The following is a 27,831-nucleotide window of genomic DNA, read 5'->3' as shown; positions in this document are numbered from 1 at the left end:
GGGAAACAGAGAATTATAGACCAGTTAGCCAACATCTGTTGTCGGAAAATTACTGGAGTCTATAATTAAGAATAGAGTGACTGAACACTTGAAATGTTCAGCTGATCAGGGAGAGCCAGCATGGATTTGTGAAAGGTAGGTCATACCTGACGAACCTGATTGAATTTTTTGAAGAGGTGACTAAAGTAGTGGACAGGGGAATGTCTATGGATATTGTTTATATGGACTTCCAGAAGGCATTCGATAGTCTATTCTTTAGTCACCTGTTCCAGGTGTTTATTCCTTAGTCTTCCCTGTTCTATTTGTTTATTCCGGTTGCCCCATTCCCGGTGTTTATTCTTTAGTCGCCTGTCCCTGGTGTTTATTCTGTAGTTACCGCTATACCCGGTGTTTATTCTTTAATTGCCCCTGTTCCAGGTGTTTATTCTTTAATTGCCCCTGTTCCAGGTGTTTATTCTTTAATTGCCCCTGTTCGAGGTGTTTATTCTTTAATTCACCCTGTTCTGGGTGTTTCTTATTTACCCGGCTCCCGGTGTTTATTCTGTATTTCACCCTGTTCCGGGTGTTTATTATTTACCCCGCTCCCGGTGTTTATTCCGTAATGCATCCTGTTCCATGTGTTCATTCTTTAATTCACCCTGTTCCGGGTGTTTATTATTTACCCCGCTCCCGGTGTTTATTCTGTAATTCACCCAGTTCATGGTGTTTATTATTGCCACGTTCCGGGTGTTTATTCTGTACTTGCCCTGTTCCCGGTGTTTATTCTTTAATTCACCCTGTTCCCGGGTTTATTCTTTACCATGTTCCCGGTGTTTATTATTTCCTCACCGTGTTCCGGGTGTTTATTCTTTAATTCACCCGGTTCCCGGTGTTTATTTAATTCACCCTGTTCCCGCATGCGCAGAATACACGAATCCCGGTCGCGGGAGAACTACATTTCCCACAATGCCGCTGTGGAGCGGGAGCGCGGTGTTTCCGGTATCCATGGAGACGGGGCCTAGCGGGGAAGGCGGCCCCGACGAGTTTGTGGCCGCGGGCAGCATGACGGAGGAGTCAGCCGGAGAGCAGGGGGCCGGGCGCAGGCTGCGGGAGTTGCCGGAGGCCGGAGAGCAGGGGGCCGGGCGCAGGCTGCGGGAGTTGCCGGAGGCCGGAGAGCAGGGGGCCGGGCGCAGGCTGCGGGAGTTGCCGGAGGCCGGAGAGCAGGGGGCCGGGCGCAGGCTGCGGGAGTTGCCGGAGGCCGCACAGGCCGGGGTGCGCTCGGGGGTGGCGGTGCCTTCGCTCGCCCGGTGCCTGGAGGAGCTGCTGCTCAACAGCCTGGCGGCCGGTTGCGGCTGCGCGGCGGCCCGGGTGGGGGCTGAGGCCGGGCGCGTGCAGGTGGCGGATAACGGGGCCGGCCTGGAGCGCGCGGCCCTGGAGCTGGCGGGCACGCGCTATTACAGCCGCGGGGGCGAGCCGGGGGAGTGGGGGCCCGGGCCCGGGCCTGGGGGTCGCGGCGAGGCTCTGGCCAGCATCGCGCACCTGTCGGGCCTGCTGGAGATCGTGAGCCGGCCGCAGCGCGGCTCGGGCCGCACCTGGGTGAAGTTATTCCGCGAGGGGCAGGCGGGGCCGGTGTACGAGGCCGAGACCGGGAGGCCCAGCCCCGGCACCACCGTCACCGTCTGCAACCTCTTCTACCGGCTGCCGGTGAGGCGGCGCCGCCTGGGCCGGCCCCTGGAGTGGGAGCAGATCCGCCGCCGGGTCGAGGCCCTCAGCCTCCTGCATCCGGGCGTCTCCTTCACCGTGCGGGACGAGGCCTCCGCCACAGCCGGGGGCTCGCTGGTGGTCAGGCTGCCCAAAGCCAGAGGCCTGCAGGCCCGCTTTGCGCAGATCTACGGCCCGCAGAAGGCGGCGGCACTGGGCCGCGTCCAGCACTCGAGCGGCGGCTTCCAGCTGAACGGCTTCGTCAGCCGCTGGGGTCACCACAGCAAGGCCCGGCGCCTGGTGTTCGTCAGCGGCCGGCTGGTGCTGAAAACCCGCATCCACAAGCAGCTGGACTCCCTGCTCAGGCGGCACAGCCTGATCTGTAGGCCCGGGCCTCGGGGCGCCCCTGACCTACAGCCCGTCTATATCATCAACATCCACTGCCACCCTGGCCAGTACGATGCCTGCTGGGAGCCCGGCCGCACCCTGCTGGAGTTCACCGCCTGGGACCTGCTGCTGATTTGCCTGGAGGAGGGAATCCGGGCCTTCCTGCTGCGGGAGGGGTTGCTGGTGGAGCCCACAGAGGAGCAGGGTCCTGCCCGGGAAGCCGAAAGTGCACAGGCCACTGTCAGCACAGGCCTTGGGCTCTCGCACGATAGGGCAGCAGTGCAGTCCATGTCAGTGCATCGGCAGGTGTTTGCAAAGTGTCAGGCTGTAGGCCCGGAGATCCCCAAGTGGGAGGCAGACACTGAGCCCGGTGATGCTCACTCTCGGGGGGAGGCTACAATCAGGAAGGCCCGGGTGTCTTGTGGTGAGGATGGAATTCTAGCAGTGCCGGCCTTGCACCTTGTAGAATGTGGTCTACTCACCACAGAAGCCCCAAGGCACAGCCTTTGTCCTGCTGGTCAGGAGGTAGCTGCTTGTGGCAATTCCCTGTTGGAAGAGCAGAGAAGCATCTCCCTCAGGGACCTGAGTACGTCTGCCAGCCCTGAGATACAACCAGTAGAGCTGGCACAGCCCGGCAGAGTCAGTGCGAGCACAGGGGGAGATGGAATTTACCAGCTTGCAGCTGCCTATGAGAGCGAGAGGGAGAGTCCATCACAAGAGTGGGTGCAGGAGGGGGAGGAGGAGCTGGAAGGGGGAGTGGAGCTACATGGGGCGCAGGCGGGGGAGATGGGGGCATGTGGGGCGCAGGCGGGGGAGATGGGGGCATGTGGGGCGCAGGCGGGGGAGATGGGGGCATGTGGGGCGCAGGCGGGGGAGATGGGGGCATGTGGGGCGCAGGCGGGGGAGATGGGGGCATGTGGGGCGCAGGCGGGGGAGATGGGGGCATGTGGGGCGCAGGCGGGGGAGATGGGGGCATGTGGGGCGCAGGCGGGGGAGATGGGGGCATGTGGGGCGCAGGCGGGGGAGATGGGGGCATGTGGGGCGCAGGCGGGGGAGATGGGGGCATGTGGGGCGCAGGCGGGGGAGATGGGGGCATGTGGGGCGCAGGCGGGGGAGATGGGGGCATGTGGGGCGCAGGCGGGGGAGATGGGGGCATGTGGGGCGGGGGAGATGGGGGCATGTGGGGCGGGGGAGATGGGGGCATGTGGGGCGGGGGAGATGGGGGCATGTGGGGCGGGGGAGATGGGGGCATGTGGGGCGCAGGCGGTTGGGCTGCCACTGGGTGTCACAGGTCTCATTACCCACATTGTCCCCGGGAAACTGAAAGACCCAGAGGCTGGAAGAGGAAACTCTTCAGATTGGGGCCGTGTCTGTCGTCCTGGCCCAGTGAGTGCCTGGGATATTGTTAGTGAGAGGATGAAAAAGGGAGATGGACAGCTCATGTCTGGTGACAGAGCACTTTCGAATGCTGCTTGGGAACGGGTGAGAGCTTTTCCCCAAGAGTCCGTGACTGACTGTCAGAGAATTCATGGTACCTGGCAGTACCATAATCACTCTGGGAGCTCTGCTGAATCAGCGACTACATCTGGGAAGAAAAATTTACTAAAAGATCTCGGTGATTCAGAGTACAGAAATCCTGCCAATTGTGAACCTGTCTGTTGTCAGGCTAGATTCCACAGGAAACTGAGCATGTCTCTAATAACTGGCTCACTGGATGTATTTAGGAGAAACTACGGGAAGATAAGTGATGAGCAGGACAGAGGATTCTCCTCTCAACATGCTGAGGCCATTCAGCACAGTACTGATGATCCAGCCACGAGACCATCAGTAGATAGTGTGACAGTAACTAAGGGAGCAGAGAGTCTGTACCAGATCCCAGGTACAAAATCGGCTAGTTACCAAAGTGAGAGCTTACGGCTCGGCCAGTGTGATTGTGGTGGGTTTTTAAGGAGTTCGTGTTGTGACGGAACTTGCTTGGCAGTCGGTCGTGTGGCCAAAGGACGGGCCAGCCTGATTACACTGCCTGGTTATTCACAAGCCAAGAAACCCTTTCTAGTTGCCAAGGAGCCTCTAAGAACCCTGGCTGCAAAGTTGTCCAGATTAAAGGACCTTAAAAAAGGAGAGTCTACTGAAGAGAAGAGTGAGAGGTCCAAGGCGGGGAGTCCCGTGGGCCAATGCCAACCTCGCCACAGTCACAAGGACCTTCTGCAGCCCAATCAGAACTCTGTCAAATGTGCATCTCCAGAGCCAATCTGCTCGGCAGGCCAGGTGATCTCAGAAAACTGTGCCCTTGGGGCGAAGGTGGCAGGAGAGGATTTGCAGGCAAGCAATGCTGGTGTCCATGGGACGGTTAACGGGGGGACTTGTTCAGATAACTTGTGCTGCTGTACCACCGATGAAAGGACAGGAAATGGAACTGTAACTGCATCTGAGGTGGATGTTGGTGACAGAGCAAGTGATGGGAACTTGAACCCACCTGTGAAAGATTCTGTGGCCACTCGGAAGGAGTCAGACCCTGTTTGTGTTCACACTAAATCAATACTTGCTGGACAGTTACCAGAAGATTCTGTAGAGACCTGTAAAGATCAGAGTGATGCATTGAAAGACTGGCTGCAGTACTTTGATGGATCCCTGGGGAAGATGGTGTATGTAAACAGCGTGACTGGATTGAGTAGCTATGACGTTCCACCAGAGGCCCAGGCACAGGCCGCTTGCATAAAGGACTTCACAACAATGGCAGTTAATGTCCTCACTAAGACTGGTGAGTGTTTTACAGAAATGTAGAGGCATCACTTTCCACCCCTGGAAAAACTATTCCCATCTTCCCCCAAACTCGGGTGCCCTCTCATTCTAACCCTTTCCTCCTCTGGCATGCCACCCACAATGACTACCAATTTCTTCCATATCTGTCTCGCCTCCCCTCATCTCTGTCCCCCGAGGGTCTCCCACCCACATTGTTCCCACCTGGTACTACAGCCACTTTTGCAGCCTGGCATCTGCAGGCCGTATTGTTGAAAGCACTTGGCAGTCAGGTGGCCTGGCTGTCCATCAGCAGATTGTGCTGAACCGTCATTCTCTCTCTGTACAACTGCCTATGCCCCAAGGGCATCCTGGAGAGCAGAGACAATGGCCAACGCCTCAACAACAAACTGACTCCTCAGAACTCCCTACTCCTACACCTTAGACTCAAAATAGGACTCAACATGCATGAACTCGTGGACTTTTAAAATCCAAAATTGAGGTCTTCTGCATAATTTCCTCCTTTTAATTGCCCCTCAACTCGTCCTCCTACCTCGACTCTCAGCTCTTCCTTCTGCCCTCCGGCCAACTGAGCCCTTACCCTTGCCAACCTCTGCTTATCCTCCCCAACACCCATTTGGCACACACCTCACCGATGAAGTCTATTATCTGCTCCCTCTATTCGCTTGCTTCCAAGCTTCTTCCCAACTTCATCTCCTCAGCTCTGAGCTTGCTAATATTATTTACTTGTTTCTGTTCTCTGATACTGACCCAGCCTCCTTCAACACCATCATTATTGACCTCAGACCTTCATTTTAGAATCATAGAAAGGTTATGACACGGAAGGAGGCCATTTGGCCCATCGAGTCCGTGCCGGCTCCATGCAAGAGCAATCCAGCTAGTCCCATTCCCCCACCCTATCCCCGTAGCCCTGCAAATGTTTTCCTTTCAAGTACTTATCCAGTTCCCTTTTGAAAGCCATGATTGAATCTGCCTCCATCACCCCCTTGGGCAGTGCATTCCAGATCCTAACCACTCGCTGTGTAAAAAAGTTTTTCCTCATGTCACCTTTGGTTCTTTTGAAAATCACCTTAAATCTATGTCCTCTGGTTCTTAACCCTTCTGCCAATGGGAACAGTTTCTCTCTATCTACTCTGTCTCGACTCTTCATGATTTTGAATACCTCTATCAAATCTCTTCTCGACCTTCTCTGTTCCAAGGAGAACAATCCCAGCTTCTCCGGTCCATCCTTGTAACTAAAGTCCCTCACCCCTGGAATCATTCTAGTAAATCTCTTCTGCACCCTCTCTTTCACATCTTTCCTAAAGTGCGGTGCCCAGAACTGGACACAATACTCCAACTGTAGCCGAACCAGTGTTTTATAAAGGTTCATCATGACTTCCTTGCTTTTGTACTCTATGCCTCTATTTATAAAGCCCAGGATCCCATATGCTTTTTTAACCACTTTCTCAACCTGCCCTGCCACCTTCAATGATTTATGTACATATACCCCCAGATCTCTCTGTTCTTGTACCCCTTTAGAATTGTGCCCTCTAGTTTGTTTATATTGCCTCTCCTTACTCTTCCTACCGAAATGTATCACTTCGCATTTTACTGTGTTAAATTTCATCTGCCACGTGTCCGCCCATTCCACCAGCCTGTCTATATCCTCTTGAAGTCTATCACTATCCTCCTCACTGTTCACTACACTTCCAAGTTTTGTGTCATCTGCAAATTTTGAAATTGTGCCCTGTACACCCAAGTCCAAGTCATTAATATATATCAAAAAAAGCAGTGGTCCCAGCACTGACCCCTGGGGAACACCACTGTACACCTCCCTCCAGTCCGAAAAACAACCGTTCACCACTACTCTCTGTTTCCTGTTCCTTAGCCAATTCTGTATCAATGCTGCCAGTGCCCCATTTATTCTATAGGCTTCAACTTTGATGATAAGCCTATTATGCGGCACTTTATCAAACGCCTTTTGAAAGTCCATATACACCACATCCACCGCATTGCCCTCATCTACCCCCTCTGTTACCTCATCAAAAAACTCTATCAAGTTAGTTAAACACGATTTGCCTTTAACAAATCCTTGCTGGCTTTCCCTAATCAATCCACACTTGTCCAAGTGACTGCTAATTCTGTCTCAGATTATCGTTTCTAAAAGTTTCCCCACCACCTGACTGGCCTGTAGTTGCTGGGTTTATCCTTACACCCTTTTTTGAACAAGGGTGTAACATTTGCAATTCTCCAGTCCTCTGGCACATCCCCATATTCAAGGATGTTTGGAAGATTATGGCCAGTACCTCCGCAATTTCCCCCCTTACTTCCCTCAGCAACCTAGGATGCATCCCATCCGGACCGGGTGACATCTATTTTAAGTACAGCTAGCCTTTCTAGTACCTCCTCTTTATCAATTTTTAGCCCATCCAGTATCTCAACTACATCTTCCTTTACTGAGATTCTGGCAGCATCTTCTTCCTTGGTAAAGACAGATGCAAAGTACTAGTTTAGTACCTCGGCCATCCCCTCTGCCTCCATGAGTAGATCTCCTTTTTCGTCCCTAATCAGCCCCACCCCTCCTCTTACTTCCCGTTTACTGTTTACATGCCTATAGAAAACTTTTGGATTCCCTTTTATGTTGGTCACCAGTCTATTCTCATACTCTCTCTTTGCCCCTCTTATTTCCTTTTTCACTTCCCCTCTACTTTCTATATTCTGCCTGGTTCTCACTTGTGTTATCAACCTGACATCTGTCATACGCCCCTTTTTTCTGCTTCATCTTATTCTCTATCTCTTTTGACATCCAGGGAGCTCTGGCTTTAGTTGCCCTACCTTTCCCCCTCGTGGGAATGTACCCAGACTGTACCTGAACCATCTCTTTAAAGGCCGCCCATTGTTCAATTACAGTTTTGCCTGCCAATCTATGATTCCAATTTACCCGGGCGAAATCTGTTCTCATCCCACTGAAATTGACCCTCCCCCAATTGAGTATTTTTACTTTAGAGTGGTCCATGTCCTTTTCCATAGCTATTCTAAACCTTATGATACTATGATCGCTGTTCCCTAAATGCTCCTCCACTGACACTTGCTCCACTTGGCCCGCCTCATTCCCCAGAACCAAGTCCAGCAATGTCTCCTTCCTCGTTGGGCTGGAAACATACTGGTCAAGAAAGTTCTCCTCAACACATTTCAAAAATTCCTCCCTCTCTTTGCCCCTTATTATTACTATCCAGTCTATATATTAGGATAGTTGAAGTCCCCCATTATTACTACCCTATGGCTTTTGCACCCCTCTGTAATATCCCTGCAGATTTGCTCCTCTATATCCTTCCTACTTGTTGGTCCAATACTGTCCCATCTCTAACCTTCCGTTTCTTTCCAGAGTCCTGGAATGAGTCTGCTTTGCAGCAACTCCTTGTTTGAGACCTTTCAATCTGACCAAGCAACATGCTGTGTGAGCCGGGCTCGCTGTCTCTGCTCGCCCTCCCTGACCCTCCCTTTTGCATTCATTGGCCACCCTACCCTGCTACGTCTGTGCGCAAATTGGCTGCCGCGTTTCCTACATTACAACAGTGACTACCCTTCAAAAGTACTTCATTGATTGCAAAGCGCTTTGGGATGTCCTGAGGTTGTGAACGGCTGTATAAATGCAAGTCTTTCTTTCTTTACGCGTCTCCTCTGTAATTTACCTCTGGTACTGCTGCCTCCTGCTTCCACTCTATTACAAATTTTAGGTCAGTGCTAGATATTCTCTTGGGTTCAGCGTCACCAGTTTCTCCCAGAAGCAGACCCCATGTTCCTTATGATCAGGAGTGTACTGCTCTGCCCAACATCTAGTATTGTGATAGTGTGATTTGCAACTGTGACAACAAAAGCCCTGGTTTAAATGAACTGGATGCCATAACCTCACATGTATGACAGTGTGTATTTTTTCAATCTTCTGAGATGAAACTGATGAACGTTGGTGAGATGAGGTCAATGAAAAATCAAGAACTGGTTTATTTTACAGGTTACATGTGACTGTACAGAGTAGTAATTCTGAATGTTTAACATCTGTAATGCTTCTCATAAGATATAAAACAACAAAGGATGCCTCACTATCCTTGTCAGTGGGTTAACTTAACTTTTCCTGGTTAGCCTTATTGCTGAATCTGACCTGCCCTCTCTAGGCCTAGGTGGCTCTCGTCTCAAGGGGCCTTCCCTCCTGACCATCTCTTTCACCAACCTGTCTGGGACTGACTGAGAACACCTTTACCTGTCCCTTTTGCCCTTTCATTCAACGGGAAGTTGGCAATTTGACCTCTGACCCTGTCCATGCCTGGGGATTGGTCGGTGGAATTACCTGTTGCTGGGTTGGGGCCCCGAGATTCCCCGCTGCTCTCAAAATGAATAGTTTCGTTTAACCCTGAGATGGGACAGGACGGTTCACAGGAAGATCTAAATGAGCTACCATTGTCTCACCTAAAGACATCGATGGACTCAAGGCCAAAGACACACAGGTGCTGGCAGGAGCTATAAAGGATGGGCAGAGGAAAGTTTGCTTAATCCAGGGTTTAAGGCCACATGAGTAACAACTAAGGTCCATAAACTAGGAATATAAGATAGTAATAAATCCAGTCGGAAATTCAGGAGAAACTTCTTTACCCAGAGAGTGGTGAGAATGTGGAACTCACTACCACAAGGAGTAGTTGAGACAAATAGATGCATTTAAGGGGAAACTAGATAAACACATGAGGGAGAAAGGAATAGAAGGATATGCTGATAGGGTGAGATGAAGTAGGGAGGGAGGAGACTCGTGTGGAGCATAAACACCAGCATAGACCAGTTGGGCCGAATGGCCTGTTTCTGTGCTGTAAACTCGATGTAGGTAGTTAGAGAGCGAACACGGGGGAGCTGCGACAGGACTTTCTGCCACATTTCAAATCATAAGGTCAGTATTTGTAATATCTACTTGTTATGTGGGGATGTTCACTTTCAGTTTTGTACATTGTATCAGGTGGTTTGCAGTGATTGAGCTGAAATGTACATGTTTTTTGCCTTGAGTCCATCGACCTCACCAGTTGCTATTACTGGGTGAAGAGACTGGACAACTGCTCAACCCCAAGCTCAGCATTCTCCCCAAATCCTCTCCAAGCCTGCTTTATTCTACTGCTGCAACCCTCCCTCCCCCACTACTGTCAAAACCGCAGTCCATGTCCTGGTCACTGAGATGATTAAGAACCAAAGATAAGAACATAAGAAATAGGAGCAGGAGTAGGCCAAACAGCCCCTCGAGCCTGCTCCGCCATTCAATAAGATCATTGCTGATTTTTGGCCTCAACTCCACTTTCCTGCCCAATCCCCATATCCCTTGATTCCCCTAGAGTCCAAAAATCTATTGATCTCAGTCTTGAATATATTCAATGACTCAGCATCCACAGCCCTCTGGGGTAGAGAATTCCAAAGATTCACAACCCTCTGAGTGAAGAAATTCCTCCTCATCTCAGTCCTAAATGGCTGACCCTTATCCTGAGACTATGCCCCCTAGTTCTAGACTCTCCAGCCAGGGGAAACAACTTCTCAGCATTTAACCTGTCAAGCCCCCTCATAATCTAATATGAGATCACCTCTCATTCTTCTAAACTCCAGAGAGTACAGGCCCATTCTACTCAACCTCTCCTCACAGGAAAACCCTTTCATCCCAGGAATTAATCTAGTGAACCTTCGTTGCACCGCCTCCAAGGTAAATATATCCTTCTTTAGATAAGGAGACCAAAACTGTACTCAGTACTCCAGGTGAGGTCTCACCAAAGTCCTGTACAATTGTAGCAAGACATCCTTACCCTTGTACTCCAACCCCCTTGCAATAAAGGCCAACATACCATTTGCTTTCCTAATTGTTTGCTGTACCAGCATGCTAACTTTCTGTGTTTCTTGTAGGAGGACACCCAAATCTCTCTGAACACCTATATTTAATAGTTTCTCACCATTTAAAAAATAATCTGCTTTTCTGTTCTTCCTACCAAAGTGAATAGCCTCACATTTCCCCACATTATACTCCATCTGCCGCCTTCTTGCCCACTCACTTAACCTGTCTATATCCCTTTGCAGACTCTGTGTCCTCCTCACAGCTTACTTTCCCACCTGGCTTTGTATCGTCAGCAAACTTGGATACATTACACTCAGGACCGTTCTAGAATCTAGTGAATGCTGGAAGATCACAACCAATGCATCCACTATTTCTGCAGCCCCCTCTTTTAGACTCTTAGGATGTAGGCCATAAGGTCCAGGGGATTTGCCGGCTTTTAGTCCCATTAGTTTGTCCAGTACTTTTTCTCTACTGATATTAATTGTTTTAAGTTCCTCACTCTCATTTGCCCCTTGCTTCCCCACTATTTCTGGTATGTTTTTTGTTTCTTCTACTGTGATGACAGATACAGAATATTTGTTTAACGTATCTGCCATTTCCTGATTCCCCATTATAATTTCTCCTGTCTCTGCCTCTAAGGGACCAACATTTACTTTTGTTACTTTCTTCCTTTTTACGTACTTGTAGAAGCTCCTACAATCTGTTTTTATATTCTTTGCTAGTTTACTCTCATATTCAATTTTCTCCCTATTTATCAATTTTTTGGTCATCCTTTGCTGGTTTCTAAAACTCTCCCAATCTCAGGCTTGCTACTCTTCTTGGCAACATTATAGGCCTCTTCTTTTACTCTAATACTATCCTTAACTTCTTTAGTTAGCCAAAGATGGATCGCTTTTCCTGCGGAGTTTTTATTTCTCAATGGAATGTATATTTGTTGAAATTTCTGAAATATTTATTTAAATGTTTGTCACTATTTATCTACCATCATATCTTTTAATCTAATTTCCCAATCTACCTAGGGGGATAGAATATAAAAACAAGGAGGTATTGCTGCAGTTATATAAGGTATTGGTGAGACCGCACCTGGAATACTGCATACAGTTTTGGTCTCCATACTTAAGAAAAGACATACTTGCTCTCGAGGCAGTACAAAGAAGGTTCACTCGGTTAATCCCGGGGATGAGGGGGCGGACATATGAGGAGAGGTTGAGTAGATTGGGACTCTACTCATTGGAGTTCAGAAGAATGAGAGGCGATCTTATTGAAACATATAAGATTGTGAAGGGTCTTGATCGGGTGGATGCAGTAAGGATGTTCCCAAAGATGGGTGAAACTAGAACTAGGGGGCATAATCTTAGAATAAGGGGCTGCTCTTTCCAAACTGAGATGAGGAGAAACTTCTTCACTCAGAGGGTGGTAGGTCTGTGGAATTTGCTGCCCCAGGAAGCTGTGGAAGCTACATCATTAGATAAATTTAAAACAGAAATAGACAGTTTCCTAGAAGTAAAGGGAATTAGGGGTTATGGGGAGCGGGCAGGAAATTGGACATGAAGCTGAGTTCGGATCGGTCAATGCCCTGTGGGTGGCGGAGAGGGCCCAGGGGCTATGTGGCCGGGTCCTGCTCCGACTTCTTGTGTTCTTTAGATTTGTGGTTGGGATCAGATCAGCCATGATCTTATTGAATGGCGGAGCAGGCTCGAGGGGCCGATTGGCCTACTCCTGCTCCAATTTCTTATGTTCTTATGTTCTTATGTTCTTACCTTAGCCAACTCGCCCCTCATACCTATGTAATTGGCTTCATTTAAGTTTAAGACTTTAGTTTCGGACTTAAGTATGTCACTGTCATGTTCAAGTTGAAATTCTATCATATTATGATCACTCTTCCCCAGAGGATCCTTTACTGTGAGATTACTAATTAATCCTGACTCATTACACAATACAAGATCTAAAATAGCCTGTTCCTGGTTGGTTCCACGACGTATTGCTCTAGGAAACTGTCTCGAATACATTCCATGAACTCGTCCTCCAGACTACCTTTGCCAATTTGATTTGCCCAGTCTATAAGAAGATTAAAGTCCCCTGCAATTGTTACAAGCTCTTATTATTTCTTGATTAATACTCTGTCCAACAGTATAGCTACTATTAGGGGTCCTCTCAACTACTTGCACCAATGTTTTCTGCCCCTTGTTATTTCTTATCTCCACCCATACCCTGATGCTACTTCCTGATCTTCCGAGCCAAAATCCTTTCTCACCACTGTCCTTATGTCATCCTTTCTCTCACACACTCCTACCTGTCCTCCCCACCTCAACCCTCCATAAATGACAAAAATAAAAACAGAAAATGCTGGAGAAGCTCAGCAAGTCAGGCAGCATCTGTCGAGAAAGAAACAGAGTTAACGTTTCAGGCCGAAGACCTTTCCCTCCATAAACTCAACTGGTTCAAACACTGCAACCTGTGTCCCCACCGACACAAAGTTCACTGTACTTGACGAGCATCACCAGCTATCAGTGCCCAGTCACTTCAGAATTCTCATCAATATGTTCAAACCCCTCCATGGCCTCAGCCAACCCTCTGAGTCCTGTCTTGGCTATGTTGGACAAACACTACCTTTGAGGTGGGTGTGCATTTCTCAGTAGCTTGAATTTTTAAAAAAAAAATTTTTATTCGTTCACGGGATGTGGGCGTCGCTGGCGAGGCCGGCGTTTATTGCCCATCCCTAATTGCCCTCGAGAAGGTGGTGGTGAGCCGCCTTCTTGAACCGCTGCAGTCCGTGTGGTGACGGTTCTCCCACAGTGCTGTTAGGAAGGGAGTTCCAGGATTTTGACCCAGCGACAATGAAGGAACGGCGATATATTTCCAAGTCGGGATGGTGTGTGACTTGGAGGGGAACGTGCAGGTGGTGTTGTTCCCATGCGCCTGCTGCTCTTGTCCTTCTAGGTGGTAGAGGTCGCGGGTTTGGGAGGTGCTGTCGAAGAAGCCTTGGCGAGTTGCTGCAGTGCATCCTGTGGATGGTACACACTGCAGCCACAGTGCGCCGGTGGTGAAGGGAGTGAATGTTTAGGGTGGTGGATGGGGTGCCAATCAAGCGGGCTGCTTTATCTTGGATGGTGTCGAGCTTCTTGAGTGTTGTTGGAGCTGCACTCATCCAGGCAAGTGGAGAGTATTCTATCACACTCCTGACTTGTGCCTTGTAGATGGTGGAAAGGCTTTGGGGAGTCAGGAGGTGAGTCACTCGCCGCAGAATACCCAGCCTCTGACCTGCTCTCGTAGCCACAGTATTTATATGGCTGGTCCAGTTCAGTTTCTGGTCAATGGTGACCCCCAGGATGTTGATGGTGGGGGATTCGACGATGGTAATGCCGTTGAATGTCAAGGGGAGGTGGTTAGACTCTCTCTTGTTGGAGATGGTCATTGCCTGGCACTTATCTGGCGCGAATGTTACTTGCCACTTATGAGCCCAAGCCTGGATGTTGTCCAGGTCTTGCTGCATGCGGGCTCGGACTGCTTCATTATCTGAGGGGTTGCGAATGGAACTGAACACTGTGCAGTCATCAGCGAACATCCCCATTTCTGACCTTATGATGGAGGGAAGGTCATTGATGAAGCAGCTGAAGATGGTTGGGCCTAGGACACTGCCCTGAGGAACTCCTGCAGCAATGCCCTGGGGCTGAGATGATTGGCCTCCAACAACCACTACCATCTTCCTTTGTGCTAGGAATGACTCCAGCCACTGGAGAGACTTCCCCCTGATTCCCATGGACTTCAATTTTACTAGGGCTCCTTGGTGCCACACTCGGTCAAATGCTGCCTTGATGTCAAGGGCAGTCACTCTCACCTCACCTCTTAAACAAGTTGATGGTTTTCTGGTGTGTCAAATATCCAACTGATCCAAAATAAAACATTCACGTCTCTGAGGTGGGAGTTTAGGTGTAAGAATCGCCTGGAATTTCCGCAGGGATACTCCGCGTATAACTTCAGTAATTTCAGACAGCTATTTACACTGTTCCTCTAGGGTCCCACTCAAGTTCCGGTGGGAGATCGGGAGACCCTTGTGGAAGTATCTACTCCATTGTCCCTCTCTCCATTGCGTACGTGCTGTGAGTTATTTCATCAATCCTAACAGAACCTGTACAGACAAACGAGTTCAATCTATGAGCAGCAATCTTCAGTATACGACATAAAGCCCAGGTATACACTTGACATATATATGGAAATATATCTGTGATGTATTAAAAGTTTTGCATAGCTTGCACTTCCTGTGTCACACTTGCTTCCTGTAACACGTTCCTTCTTGCACTTTGTTAATAACACCTCTATTGTTATAAAACTGCATCTCTGACTTAGCAGGAACATTGCCACCAAGGATTTGCTGATACTAAACATATTAGTATGGAACATGGAAAGCCAGCACGGATTTGTTAAAGGCAAATTGTATTTAACTAATTTGATTTAATTTTTTGATGAGGTAACAGAGAGGGTCGATGAGGGAAATGCGGTGGATGTGGTTTATTTGGACTTTCAAAAGGTGTTTGATAAAGTGCTGCATAATAGGCTTGTCATCAAAATTGAAGTCTCTGGAATAAAAGGGGCAGTGGCAGCATGGATACGAAATTGGCTAAGTGACAGGAAACAGAGAGTAGTGGTGAACGGTTGTTTTTCGGACTGGAGGGAGGTGTACAGTGGTGTTCCCCAGGGGTCAGTTCCATGACCATTGCTTTTCTTGATATATATTAATGACTTGGACTTGGGTGTACAGGGCACAATTTCAAAATTTGCAAATGACACAAATCTTGGAAGTGTAGTGAACAGTGAGGAGGATAGTGATAGACTTCAAGAGGATATAGACAGGCTGGTGGAATGGGCGGACATGTGGCAGATGAAATTTAATGCAGAAAAGTGAAGTGATACATTTTGGTGGGAAGAATGAGGAGAGGCAATATAAATGAAAGGGTACAATTCTAAAAGGGGTGCAGGAACAGAGAGATCTTGGGTTATATGTGCACAAATTGTTGAAGGTGGCAGGGCAGGTTGAGAAAGCGGTTAAAAAATCATACGGGATCCTGGGCTTTATAAATAGAGGCATAGAGTACAAAAGTAAGGAAGTCATGTTGAACCTTCATAGAACAGTGGTTTGGCCACAACTGGAGTATTGTGTCCAGTTCTGGGCATCGCACTTAGGAAGGATGTGAGGGTCTTAGAGAGCTATGAGAGATTTTTTTGTTGGGATGGATAATGGAACGAAGGAGGGGAGAGGGACACGAGTAGAAACTGAGACAAGGAAGTGGTGAGAGGTACAAAAAGGCCACAAGAGATGGCGAGGTCAAGGGGATGTCCAAGGATATAGCTCTCTCACAAGCTCACCTAACTCCCTCTGGTCTCTGCCTATGGCCTTGCACTCATCTTCACACCTTTGTCTCTGTTGCTTAGCTGCTCCCTCGCCTCTGCCTTTGATATCCTTATTTCCAACAAACCAATTACTATCGCCCACCTGTGCTCCCACCTCTGCTCCCTCAAGACTGAGGGGTGCAAATCTGAAGGTTTGTGGTGCACAACTGTCCTGATCATTAGTGACCCGTTCTGGTTTGTTCCAGACAAGCATGACCCCGTCTTGTTCTCCTCAGCCAAAACCGCCTACTATTTCAGGATTATCCTGGAGGGTAAAGAGAGTCCTGAAAGTTAGGACAATCCCAGACTCCTCTTCCCAATGACCAGTCACTTGCCCATCCCTTCTACCCTCACGTCAAACAACAAGTTCAAGGAGCTCATGGATTTCTTCATATTGAAGATCAAGACATTCTGTACAGCTGTCTCCATCTCTTCCTCACCCTCTATACCTGATCTCTCCACTGGCTCCTGTCTCCTCTAATTCTGCACCTTCAGCTTTTGATACTTTACCTCCTATCTCCCTGATCTCTCCAAACTTATCCACAACATCCCATGAGTACTCTGTCATTCCCCTTATCACTCACCTCCTAATTACTTCCATTCCCGCCCTCATGGTGCACAGAATAACAGGCACCTCAATCTGTCTCAGAACTTCAAAAGCACCATTATCACCAACCTCTAAGAAAAACACTCAACCCATCTTTAATCATCACCTCATCTGCAAGCTCCATTCCTCTCTAAGGTCCTTGATCATGTTATCGTCTCCCAACTCTCTGCCAGTCTCTCCCTAATCAAACCCGTCCAATCTGGCTCCACCCCTCCAACAGCATTGAAACAGCCCTTGCCAAAGTCTTGAATGACAACTTCTGTAACAGTGACCGTATTTATCGCCCCCCCCCCCCATGTCTTTCGTGGCTTATCTGTACCCTTTGACATGATGAACTGCATCATCCTTCTCCAGCGCAGCTCCTCCGCTGTCCAGTTCTGTGGGACAGCCTTTGCAAAGTTCAAACACATCAGTACATCTCTCGTAATGGCTTCTCTTTGCACCCCCACACTGTTACCTCTGGAGTCTCCCGAGGATCTATCCTGAGGCCAATTGTAGCCCCACTATCCCAACCGAGATCAGCCAACTCAGAGGGCAGGGGGATGTAAGCTCAGGGAATTCCTGGTCTGTATGTCTCAAGCCCAAGATTTTGGTTCTTTAATTGGGGCAGTTCTGGTGATTGACTGGAGTACACCAATAGTAGCCATGATGTGGAGATGCCGGTGATGGACTGGGGTGGACAAATGTAAGGAATCTTACAACACCAGGTTATAGTCCAACAATTTTATTTTAAAATCACAAGCTTTCGGAGATTATCCCCTTCGTCAGGTGAGTGAGTGAATGAAGGGGATAATCACCTGACGAAGGGGATAATCTCCGAAAGCTTGTGATTTTAAAATAAAATTGTTGGACTATAACCTGGTGTTGTAAGATTCCTTACAGGAGTACACAGAGTCATCAGAGCTACATAATCAAGACAACTGACTCACATTTATCACCCTGTTGATTCCCACACAACGTGAGTTATACAGGTGTGTAGCCCCTCCTGTTTAGGGAAAGGTTCTGCCCTATCAGTTTCTGGCTGTAAACACAGTGTGTAAACTGACACTTTGCTTTCTCTGCAGGCTTCCAGTACCAGTGCTACCCGTTCCGCAGCCATTGCCTCAACCCTTTCATCCCACGGCCACGTGAAGAGAGACAGAAAGGCAGAGCTGTTGTGGGGGTCAGTGATGGTAGAGGTGAGTGTGGTTTGGCAAGGCTTCATGTACCAGTGTATGTGGGGGCGGTTAGGGTTGGCCTCGATACGCAGCAGCTTCAAATAATTCTGTCTCAGAACTTCAAACTGTGGGACTCTTCAGCCTCCCTCCTATAAGCTGCGGACATTTAAAACACAAGCCTAACGTTAGCTAATCACTGCTTAGTCAGGTGGTGCCCTGCACTGTGGTGTGCTGTGTGTGGCAGTGGGTGAGAGGGTCAGCTTAGGGTGAAACTAAAAAATATGAACATAAAAAGGAGTAGGAGATATGGCCCCTCGAGCCTGCTCCGCCATTCAGTAAGATCATGGCTGATCTTCAACCTCAACTCCACTTTCCCGCCCGATCCCCACATCTCTTGATTCCCTTAGAATCGAAATATCCATCAATCTCAGCCTTGAATGTACTCAATGACTGAGCATCCACAGCACCCTGGGGTAGAGAATTCCAAAGATTCACCACCCTCTGAGTGAAGAAATTTTTCCTCTTCTCAGTCTTAAATGGCCGACCCCTTATCCTGAGACTATGCCCTCTAGTTCTAGACTCTCCAGCCAGGGGAAACAACCTCTCAGCATCGATCCTGTCAAGATCTTTAAGAATTTTATATGTTTCAGTGAGATCACCTCTCATTCTGCTAAACTCCAGAGAGTATCGGCCCATTCTACTCAACCTCTCCTCATAGAACAACCCTTTCATCCCAGGAATTAATCTAGTGAACCTTCGTTGCACCGCCTCCAAGGTAAATATATCCTTCTTTAGATAAGGAGACCAAAACTGTACACAGTACTCCAGGTGAGGTCTCACCAAAGTCCTGTACAATTGTAGTAAGACATCCTTACTCTTATACTCCAGCCCCTTGCAATAAAGGCCAACATGCCATTTGCTTTCCTAATTGCTTGCTGCACCAGCATACTAACTTTCTGTGTTTCTTGTAGGAGGACACCCAAATCTCTCTGAACACCGATATTTAATAGTTTCTCACCATCTAAAAAATATTCTGCTTTTCAGATGCTCCAGGTGAGGTCTCACCAAGCCCTGTACAATTGTAGTAAGACTTCTTACTCTTGAATGCCAACCCATATGCAATAAAGACCAACATACCATTTGCCTTTCCAATTGCAAGCCAGAACCCAGGACCAGCCCATGAAGAGTCGTGGAGAGAGTTGGAACTGGGGGAATGGGTGGGGAACTTTGAGCGAGAATCAAACAGGATGGTTTCAGTCTTGCTGATGTTTAGTCGCAGGAAGTTCTGGCTCCCGCATGATGTGAGTGGGTGATTGAGACCCCGCCCCTAAAACTCGCCCCCTCCCCGTCCCTGAAACTCGCCCCCTCCCCGCCCCTAAAACTCGCCCCCTCCCCGTCCCTGAAACTCGCCCCCTCCCCGTCCCTGAAACTCGCCCCCTCCCCGCCCCTAAAACTCGCCCCCTCCCCGTCCCTGAAACTCGCCCCCTCCCCGTCCCTGAAACTCGCCCCCTCCCCGTCCCTGAAACTCGCCCCCTCCCCGCCCCTAAAACTCGCCCCCTCCCCGTCCCTGAAACTCGCCCCCTCCCCGTCCCTGAAACTCACCCCCCCCCCGTCCCTGAAACTCGCCCCCTCCCCGTCCCTGAAACTCGCCCCCTCCCCGCCCCTAAAACTCGCCCCCTCCCCGTCCCTGAAACTCGCCCCCTCCCCGTCCCTGAAACTCGCCCCCCCCCCGTCCCTGAAACTCGCCCCCTCCCCGCCCCTAAAACTCGCCCCCTCCCCGTCCCTGAAACTCGCCCCCTCCCCGTCCCTGAAACTCGCCCCCTCCCCCGTCCCTGAAACTCGCCCCCTCCCCGTCCCTGAAACTCGCCCCCTCCCCGTCCCTGAAACTCGCCCCCTCCCCGTCCCTGAAACTCGCCCCCTCCCCGTCCCTGAAACTCGCCCCCTCCCCGTCCCTGAAACTCGCCCCCTCCCCCGTCCCTGAAACTCGCCCCCTCCCCGTCCCTGAAACTCGCCCCCTCCCCCGTCCCTGAAACTCGCCCCCTCCCCCGTCCCTGAAACTCGCCCCCTCCCCGCCCCTGAAACTCGCCCCCTCCCCGCCCCTGAAACTCGCCCCCTCCCCGTCCCTGAAACTCGCCCCCTCCCCGTCCCTGAAACTCGCCCCCTCCCCGCCCCTGAAACTCGCCCCCTCCCCGTCCCTGAAACTCGCCCCCTCCCCCGTCCCTGAAACTCGCCCCCTCCCCGTCCCTGAAACTCGCCCCCTCCCCGCCCCTGAAACTCGCCCACTCCCCGTCCCTGAAACTCGCCCCCTCCCCGTCCCTGAAACTCGCCCCCTCCCCGTCCCTGAAACTCGCCCCCTCCCCGTCTCTAAAACTCGCCCCCTCCCCGTCCCTGAAACTCGCCCCCTCCCCGTCTCTAAAACTCGCCCCCTCCCCCGTCCCTGAAACTCGCCCCCTCCCCGTCCCTAAAACTCGCCCCCTCCCCCGTCCCTGAAACTCGCCCCCTCCCCGTCCCTGAAACTCGCCCCCTCCCCGTCCCTAAAACTCGCCCCCTCCCCGCCCCTAAAACTCGCCCCCTCCCCGTCCCTGAAACTCGCCCCCTCCCCGCCCCTAAAACTCGCCCCCTCCCCGTCCCTGAAACTCGCCCCCTCCCCGTCCCTAAAACTCGCCCCCTCCCCCGCCCCTAAAACTCGCCCCCTCCCCGTCCCTGAAACTCGCCCCCCTCCCGTCCCTGAAACTCGCCCCCTCCCCGTCCCTGAAACTCGCCCCCTCCCCGTCCCTGAAACTCGCCCCCTCCCCGTCCCTGAAACTCGCCCCCTCCCCGTCCCTGAAACTCGCCCCCTCCCCGTCCCTGAAACTCGCCCCCTCCCCGTCCCTGAAACTCGCCCCCTCCCCGTCCCTGAAACTCGCCCCCTCCCCGTCCCTGAAACTCGCCCCCTCCCCGCCCCTGAAACTCGCCCCCTCCCCGTCTCTAAAACTCGCCCCCTCCCCGTCCCTGAAACTCGCCCCCTCCCCGTCTCTAAAACTCGCCCCCTCCCCGTCCCTGAAACTCGCCCCCTCCCCGTCCCTGAAACTCGCCCCCTCCCCGTCCCTGAAACTCGCCCCCTCCCCGTCCCTGAAACTCGCCCCCTCCCCGTCCCTGAAACTCGCCCCCTCCCCGTCCCTGAAACTCGCCCCCTCCCCGCCCCTGAAACTCGCCCCCTCCCCGTCTCTAAAACTCGCCCCCTCCCCGTCCCTGAAACTCGCCCCCTCCCCGTCTCTAAAACTCGCCCCCTCCCCGCCCCTGAAACTCGCCCCCTCCCCGTCCCTGAAACTCGCCCCCTCCCCGTCCCTGAAACTCGCCCCCTCCCCGTCCCTGAAACTCGCCCCCTCCCCGTCCCTAAAACTCGCCCCCTCCCCGTCCCTAAAACTCGCCCCCTCCCCGTCCCTAAAACTCGCCCCCTCCCCGTCCCTGAAACTCGCCCCCTCCCCGTCCCTGAAACTCGCCCCCTCCCCGCCCCTGAAACTCGCCCCCTCCCCGTCCCTGAAACTCGCCCCCTCCCCGTCCCTGAAACTCGCCCCCCTCCCCGTCCCTGAAACTCGCCCCCTCCCGTCCTGAAACTCGCCCCCTCCCCGTCCCTGAAACTCGCCCCCTCCCCGTCCCTAAACTCGCCCCCCTCCCCGTCCCTGAAACTCGCCCCCTCCCCGTCCCCTAAACTCGCCCACCCCCTCCCCCCCCCCCCCTGTCCCCCCCTGAAACCTCGCCCCCCCCTCCCCGTCCCCCTAAACTCGCCCCCCCCTCCCCACTCCCCTCCCCTGAAACTCGCCCCCCTCCCCGCCCCTGAAACTCGCCCCCTCCCCGTCCCTGAAACTCGCCCCCTCCCCGTCCCTGAAACTCGCCCCCTCCCCGTCCCTGAAACTCGCCCCCTCCCCGTCCCTAAAACTCGCCCCCTCCCCGTCCCTGAAACTCGCCCCCTCCCCGTCCCTAAAACTCGCCCCCTCCCCGTCCCTGAAACTCGCCCCCTCCCCGCCCCTGAAACTCGCCCCCTCCCCGTCCCTGAAACTCGCCCCCTCCCCGTCCCTGAAACTCGCCCCCTCCCCCGTCCCTGAAACTCGCCCCCTCCCCGCCCCTGAAACTCGCCCCCTCCCCCGTCCCTGAAACTCGCCCCCCTCCCCGCCCCTGAAACTCGCCCCCCCCCCGTCCCTGAAACTCGCCCCCTCCCCGTCCCTGAAACTCGCCCCCTCCCCGCCCCTGAAACTCGCCCCCTCCCCGTCCCTGAAACTCGCCCGCTCCCCGCCCCTGAAACTCGCCCCCTCCCCGCCCCTGAAACTCGCCCCCCCCCCGTCCCTGAAACTCGCCCCCTCCCCGCCCCTGAAACTCGCCCCCTCCCCGTCCCTGAAACTCGCCCCCTCCCCGTCCCTGAAACTCACCCCCTCCCCGCCCCTGAAACTCGCCCCCTCCCCGTCCCTGAAACTCGCCCCCTCCCCGTCCCTGAAACTCGCCCCCTCCCCGTCCCTGAAACTCGCCCCCTCCCCGTCCCTGAAACTCGCCCCCTCCCCGTCCCTGAAACTCGCCCCCTCCCCCTCCCTGAAACTCGCCCCCTCCCCGTCCCTAAAACTCGCCCCCTCCCCGTCCCTGAAACTCGCCCCCTCCCCGTCCCTGAAACTCACCCCCCCCCCGTCCCTGAAACTCGCCCCCTCCCCGTCCCTGAAACTCGCCCCCTCCCCGCCCCTGAAACTCGCCCCCTCCCCGCCCCTGAAACTCGCCCCCTCCCCGTCCCTGAAACTCGCCCCCTCCCCGTCCCTGAAACTCGCCCCCTCCCCGTCCCTGAAACTCGCCCCCTCCCCGTCCCTGAAACTCGCCCCCTCCCCGTCCCTGAAACTCGCCCCCTCCCCGTCCCTGAAACTCGCCCCCTCCCCGCCCCTGAAACTCGCCCCCTCCCCGCCCCTGAAACTCGCCCCCTCCCCGCCCCTGAAACTCGCCCCCTCCCCGCCCCTGAAACTCGCCCCCTCCCCGCCCCTGAAACTCGCCCCCTCCCCGTCCCTGAAACTCGCCCCCTCCCCGTCCCTGAAACTCGCCCCCTCCCCGTCCCTGAAACTCGCCCCCTCCCCGCCCCTGAAACTCGCCCCCTCCCCGCCCCTGAAACTCGCCCCCTCCCCGTCTCTAAAACTCGCCCCCTCCCCGCCCCTGAAACTCGCCCCCTCCCCGTCCCTGAAACTCGCCCCCTCCCCGTCCCTGAAACTCGCCCCCTCCCCGTCCCTGAAACTCGCCCCCTCCCCGTCCCTGAAACTCGCCCCCTCCCCGTCCCTGAAACTCGCCCCCCCCCCTCCCTGAAACTCGCCCCCTCCCCGTCCCTGAAACTCGCCCCCCCCCTCCCTGAAACTCGCCCCCTCCCCGTCCCTGAAACTCGCCCCCTCCCCGCCCCTGAAACTCGCCCCCTCCCCGTCCCTGAAACTCGCCCCCTCCCCGTCCCTAAAACTCGCCCCCTCCCCGTCCCTGAAACTCGCCCCCTCCCCGTCCCTGAAACTCGCCCCCTCCCCCTCCCTGAAACTCGCCCCCTCCCCGTCTCTAAAACTCGCCCCCTCCCCGTCCCTGAAACTCGCCCCCTCCCCGTCCCTGAAACTCGCCCCCTCCCCGTCCCTGAAACTCGCCCCCTCCCCGTCCCTGAAACTCGCCCCCTCCCCGTCCCTGAAACTCGCCCCCTCCCCGTCCCTGAAACTCGCCCCCTCCCCGTCCCTGAAACTCGCCCCCTCCCCGTCCCTGAAACTCGCCCCCTCCCCGTCCCTGAAACTCGCCCCCTCCCCGTCCCTGAAACTCGCCCCCTCCCCGTCCCTGAAACTCGCCCCCTCCCCGTCCCTGAAACTCGCCCCCTCCCCGTCCCTGAAACTCGCCCCCTCCCCGTCCCTGAAACTCGCCCCCTCCCCGTCCCTGAAACTCGCCCCCTCCCCGTCCCTGAAACTCGCCCCCCTCCCCGTCCCTGAAAACTCGCCCCCCTCCCCGTCCCTGAAACTCGCCCCCTCCCCGTCCCTGAAACTCGCCCCCTCCCCGCCCCTGAAACTCGCCCCCTCCCCGTCCCTGAAACTCGCCCCCCTCCCCGTCCCTGAAACTCGCCCCCTCCCCGTCTCTAAAACTCGCCCCCTCCCCGTCTCTAAAACTCGCCCCCTCCCCGTCCCTGAAACTCGCCCCCTCCCCGTCCCTGAAACTCGCCCCCTCTTCGTCCCTGAAACTCGCCTCCTCCCCGTCCCTGAAACTCGCCCCCTCCCCGTCCCTGAAACTCGCCCCCTCCCCGTCTCTAAAACTCGCCCCCTCCCCGTCCCTGAAACTCGCCCCCTCCCCGTCCCTGAAACTCGCCCCCTCCCCGCCCCTGAAACTCGCCCCCTCACCCTCCCTGAAACTCGCCCCCTCCCCGTCTCTAAAACTCGCCCCCTCCCCGTCCCTGAAACTCGCCCCCTCCCCGTCCCTGAAACTCGCCCCCTCTTCGTCCCTGAAACTCGCCTCCTCCCCGTCCCTGAAACTCGCCCCCTCCCCGTCCCTGAAACTCGCCCCCTCCCCGCCCCTGAAACTCGCCCCCCCCCCGTCCCTGAAACTCGCCCCCCCCCCGTCCCTGAAACTCGCCCCCTCCCCGCCCCTGAAACTCGCCCCCTCCCCGTCCCTGAAACTCGCCCCCTCCCCGTCCCTGAAACTCGCCCCCTCCCCGCCCTGAAACTCGCCCCCTCCCCGTCCCTGAAACTCGCCCCCTCCCCGTCCCTGAAACTCGCCCCCTCCCCGTCCCTGAAACTCGCCCCCTCCCCGTCCCTGAAACTCGCCCCCTCCCCGCCCCTGAAACTCGCCCCCTCCCCGTCCCTGAAACTCGCCCCCCCTCCCCGTCCCCTGAAACTCGCCCCCTCCCCGCCCCTGAAACTCGCCCCCTCCCCGTCCCTGAAACTCGCCCCCTCCCCGTCCCTGAAACTCGCCCCCTCCCCGTCCCTGAAACTCGCCCCCTCCCCCTCCCTGAAACTCGCCCCCTCCCCGCCCCTGAAACTCGCCCCCTCCCCGTCCCTGAAACTCGCCCCCTCCCCGTCCCTGAAACTCGCCCCCTCCCCGCCCCTGAAACTCGCCCCCTCCCCGTCCCCTGAAACTCGCCCCCTCCCCGTCCCTGAAACTCGCCCCCTCCCCCGTCCCTGAAACTCGCCCCCTCCCCGTCCCCTGAAACTCGCCCCCTCCCCGCCCCTGAAACTCGCCCCCTCCCCGTCCCTGAAACTCGCCCCCTCCCCCGTCCCTGAAACTCGCCCCCTCCCCGTCCCTGAAACTCGCCCCCTCCCCGTCCCTGAAACTCGCCCCCTCCCCGTCCCTGAAACTCGCCCCCTCCCCGCCCCTGAAACTCGCCCCCTCCCCGTCCCTGAAACTCGCCCCCTCCCCGCCCCTGAAACTCGCCCCCTCCCCGTCCCTGAAACTCGCCCCCCTCCCCGTCCCTGAAACTCGCCCCCTCCCCGTCCCTGAAACTCGCCCCCTCCCCGTCCCTGAAACTCGCCCCCTCCCCGTCCCCTGAAACTCGCCCCCCCCCGTCCCTGAAACTCGCCCCCCTCCCCGTCCCCTAAAACTCGCCCCCAAACTCGCCCCCTCCCCGTCCCTGAAACTCGCCCCCTCCCCGTCCCTGAAACTCGCCCCCTCCCCGCCCCTGAAACTCGCCCCCTCCCCGTCCCTGAAACTCGCCCCCTCCCCGTCCCTGAAACTCGCCCCCTCCCCGTCCCTGAAACTCGCCCCCTCCCCGTCCCTGAAACTCGCCCCCTCCCCGTCCCTGAAACTCGCCCCCTCCCCGTCCCTGAAACTCGCCCCCTCCCCGCCCCTGAAACTCGCCCCCTCCCCGTCCCTGAAACTCGCCCCCTCCCCGTCCCTGAAACTCGCCCCCTCCCCGTCCCTGAAACTCGCCCCCCCTCCCCGCCCCTAAAACTCGCCCCCTCCCCGTCCCTGAAACTCGCCCCCTCCCCGCCCCTAAAACTCGCCCCCTCCCCGCCCCTGAAACTCGCCCCCCTCCCCGTCCCTAAAACTCGCCCCCTCCCCGTCCCTGAAACTCGCCCCCTCCCCGTCCCTGAAACTCGCCTCCTCCCCGCCCGAAAACTCGCCCCCTCCCCGTCCCTGAAACTCGCCCCCTCCCCGTCCCTGAAACTCGCCCCCTCCCCGTCCCCTAAACTCGCCCCCTCCCCGCCCCTGAAACTCGCCCCCTCTTCGCCCCTGAAACTCGCCCCCTCCCCGTCCCTGAAACTCGCCCCCTCCCCGTCCCTGAAACTCGCCCCCTCCCCGTCCCTGAAACTCGCCCCCTCCCGCCCCTGAAACTCGCCCCCTCCCCCCCGCCCCTCGAAACTCGCCCCCTCCCCGTCCCTGAAACTCGCCCCCTCCCCCTCCCTGAAACTCGCCCCCTCCCCGTCCCTGAAACTCGCCCCCTCCCCGTCCCTGAAACTCGCCCCCTCCCCGTCCCTGAAACTCGCCCCCTCCCCGTCCCTGAAACTCGCCCCCTCCCCGTCCCTGAAACTCGCCCCCTCCCGTCTCTAAAACTCGCCCCCTCCCCGTCCCTGAAACTCGCCCCCTCCCCGTCCCCTGAAACTCGCCCCCTCCCCGTCCCTGAAACTCGCCCCCTCCCCGTCCCTGAAACTCGCCCCCTCCCCGTCCCTGAAACTCGCCCCCTCCCCGTCCCTGAAACTCGCCCCCTCCCCGTCCCTGAAACTCGCCCCCTCCCCGTCCCTGAAACTCGCCCCCTCCCCGTCCCTGAAACTCGCCCCCTCCCCGTCCCTGAAACTCGCCCCCTCCCCGTCCCTGAAACTCGCCCCCTCCCCGTCCCTGAAACTCGCCCCCTCCGCCCCCGCCCCTGAAACTCGCCCCCCTCACCCTCCCTGAAACTCGCCCCCTCCCCGTCTCTAAAACTCGCCCCCTCCCCGTCCCTGAAACTCGCCCCCTCCCCGTCCCTGAAACTCGCCCCCTCCCCGTCCCTGAAACTCGCCCCCTCCCCGTCCCTGAAACTCGCCCCCTCCCCGTCCCTGAAACTCGCCCCCTCCCCGCCCCTGAAACTCGCCCCCCCCCCCGTCCCTGAAACTCGCCCCCTCCCCGCCCCTGAAACTCGCCCCCTCCCCGCCCCTGAAACTCGCCCCCTCCCCGTCCCTGAAACTCGCCCCCTCCCCGTCCCCTAAAACTCGCCCCCTCCCCCTCCCTGAAACTCGCCCCCTCCCCGTCCCTGAAACTCGCCCCCTCCCCGTCCCTGAAACTCGCCCCCTCCCCGTCCCTGAAACTCGCCCCCTCCCCGCCCCTGAAACTCGCCCCCTCCCCGCCCCTGAAACTCGCCCCCTCCCCGTCCCTGAAACTCGCCCCCCCCCCCGTCCCTGAAACTCGCCCCCTCCCCGTCCCCTAAAACTCGCCCCCTCCCCGCCCCTGAAACTCGCCCCCTCCCCGTCCCTGAAACTCGCCCCCTCCCCGTCCCTGAAACTCGCCCCCTCCCCGTCCCTGAAACTCGCCCCCTCCCCGCCCCTAAAACTCGCCCCCTCCCCGTCCCTGAAACTCGCCCCCCCCCCGTCCCTGAAACTCGCCCCCTCCCCGTCCCCTAAAACTCGCCCCCCTCCCCGCCCCTGAAACTCGCCCCCTCCCCGTCCCTAAAACTCGCCCCCCTCCCCGTCCCTGAAACTCGCCCCCTCCCCGTCCCTGAAACTCGCCCCCTCCCCGTCCCTGAAACTCGCCCCCTCCCCGCCCCTGAAACTCGCCCCCTCCCCGTCCCTGAAACTCGCCCCCTCCCCGTCCCTGAAACTCGCCCCCTCCCCGTCCCTGAAACTCGCCCCCTCCCCGCCCCTGAAACTCGCCCCCTCCCCGCCCCTGAAACTCGCCCCCTCCCCGCCCCTAAAACTCGCCCCCTCCCCGCCCCTGAAACTCGCCCCCTCCCCGTCCCTAAAACTCGCCCCCTCCCCGTCCCTGAAACTCGCCCCCTCCCCGTCCCTGAAACTCGCCTCCTCCCCGCCCCGAAAACTCGCCCCCTCCCCGTCCCTGAAACTCGCCCCCTCCCCGTCCCTGAAACTCGCCCCCTC

At 55.8% G+C, this 27,831-nt stretch overlaps 1 protein-coding gene across 1 annotated transcript in view; it reads left to right on the top strand.

Annotated features, from left to right (window-relative positions):
* The first annotated feature begins 995 nt into the window (after window positions 1-995).
* mlh3 (mutL homolog 3 (E. coli)) overlaps window positions 996-27,831 on the top strand; it is a 101,781-nt gene continuing 74,945 nt past the window's right edge. Inside the window, exons 1-2 of the mRNA XM_067992199.1 lie at window positions 996-4,828; window positions 17,720-17,833. Coding sequence (XP_067848300.1) covers window positions 1,042-4,828; window positions 17,720-17,833 — 3,901 coding nt within the window. The 5' untranslated portion in view covers window positions 996-1,041. The remainder of the gene's footprint in view (window positions 4,829-17,719; window positions 17,834-27,831) is intronic.

This window comes from Heptranchias perlo, chromosome 10 (assembly GCF_035084215.1).
Source record: "Heptranchias perlo isolate sHepPer1 chromosome 10, sHepPer1.hap1, whole genome shotgun sequence".
NCBI classification, from domain to species: domain Eukaryota; kingdom Metazoa; phylum Chordata; class Chondrichthyes; order Hexanchiformes; family Hexanchidae; genus Heptranchias; species Heptranchias perlo.
The sequence above is the reverse complement of the archived record's forward strand: the minus strand, read 5'-3'. Positions and strand labels throughout refer to the sequence as shown.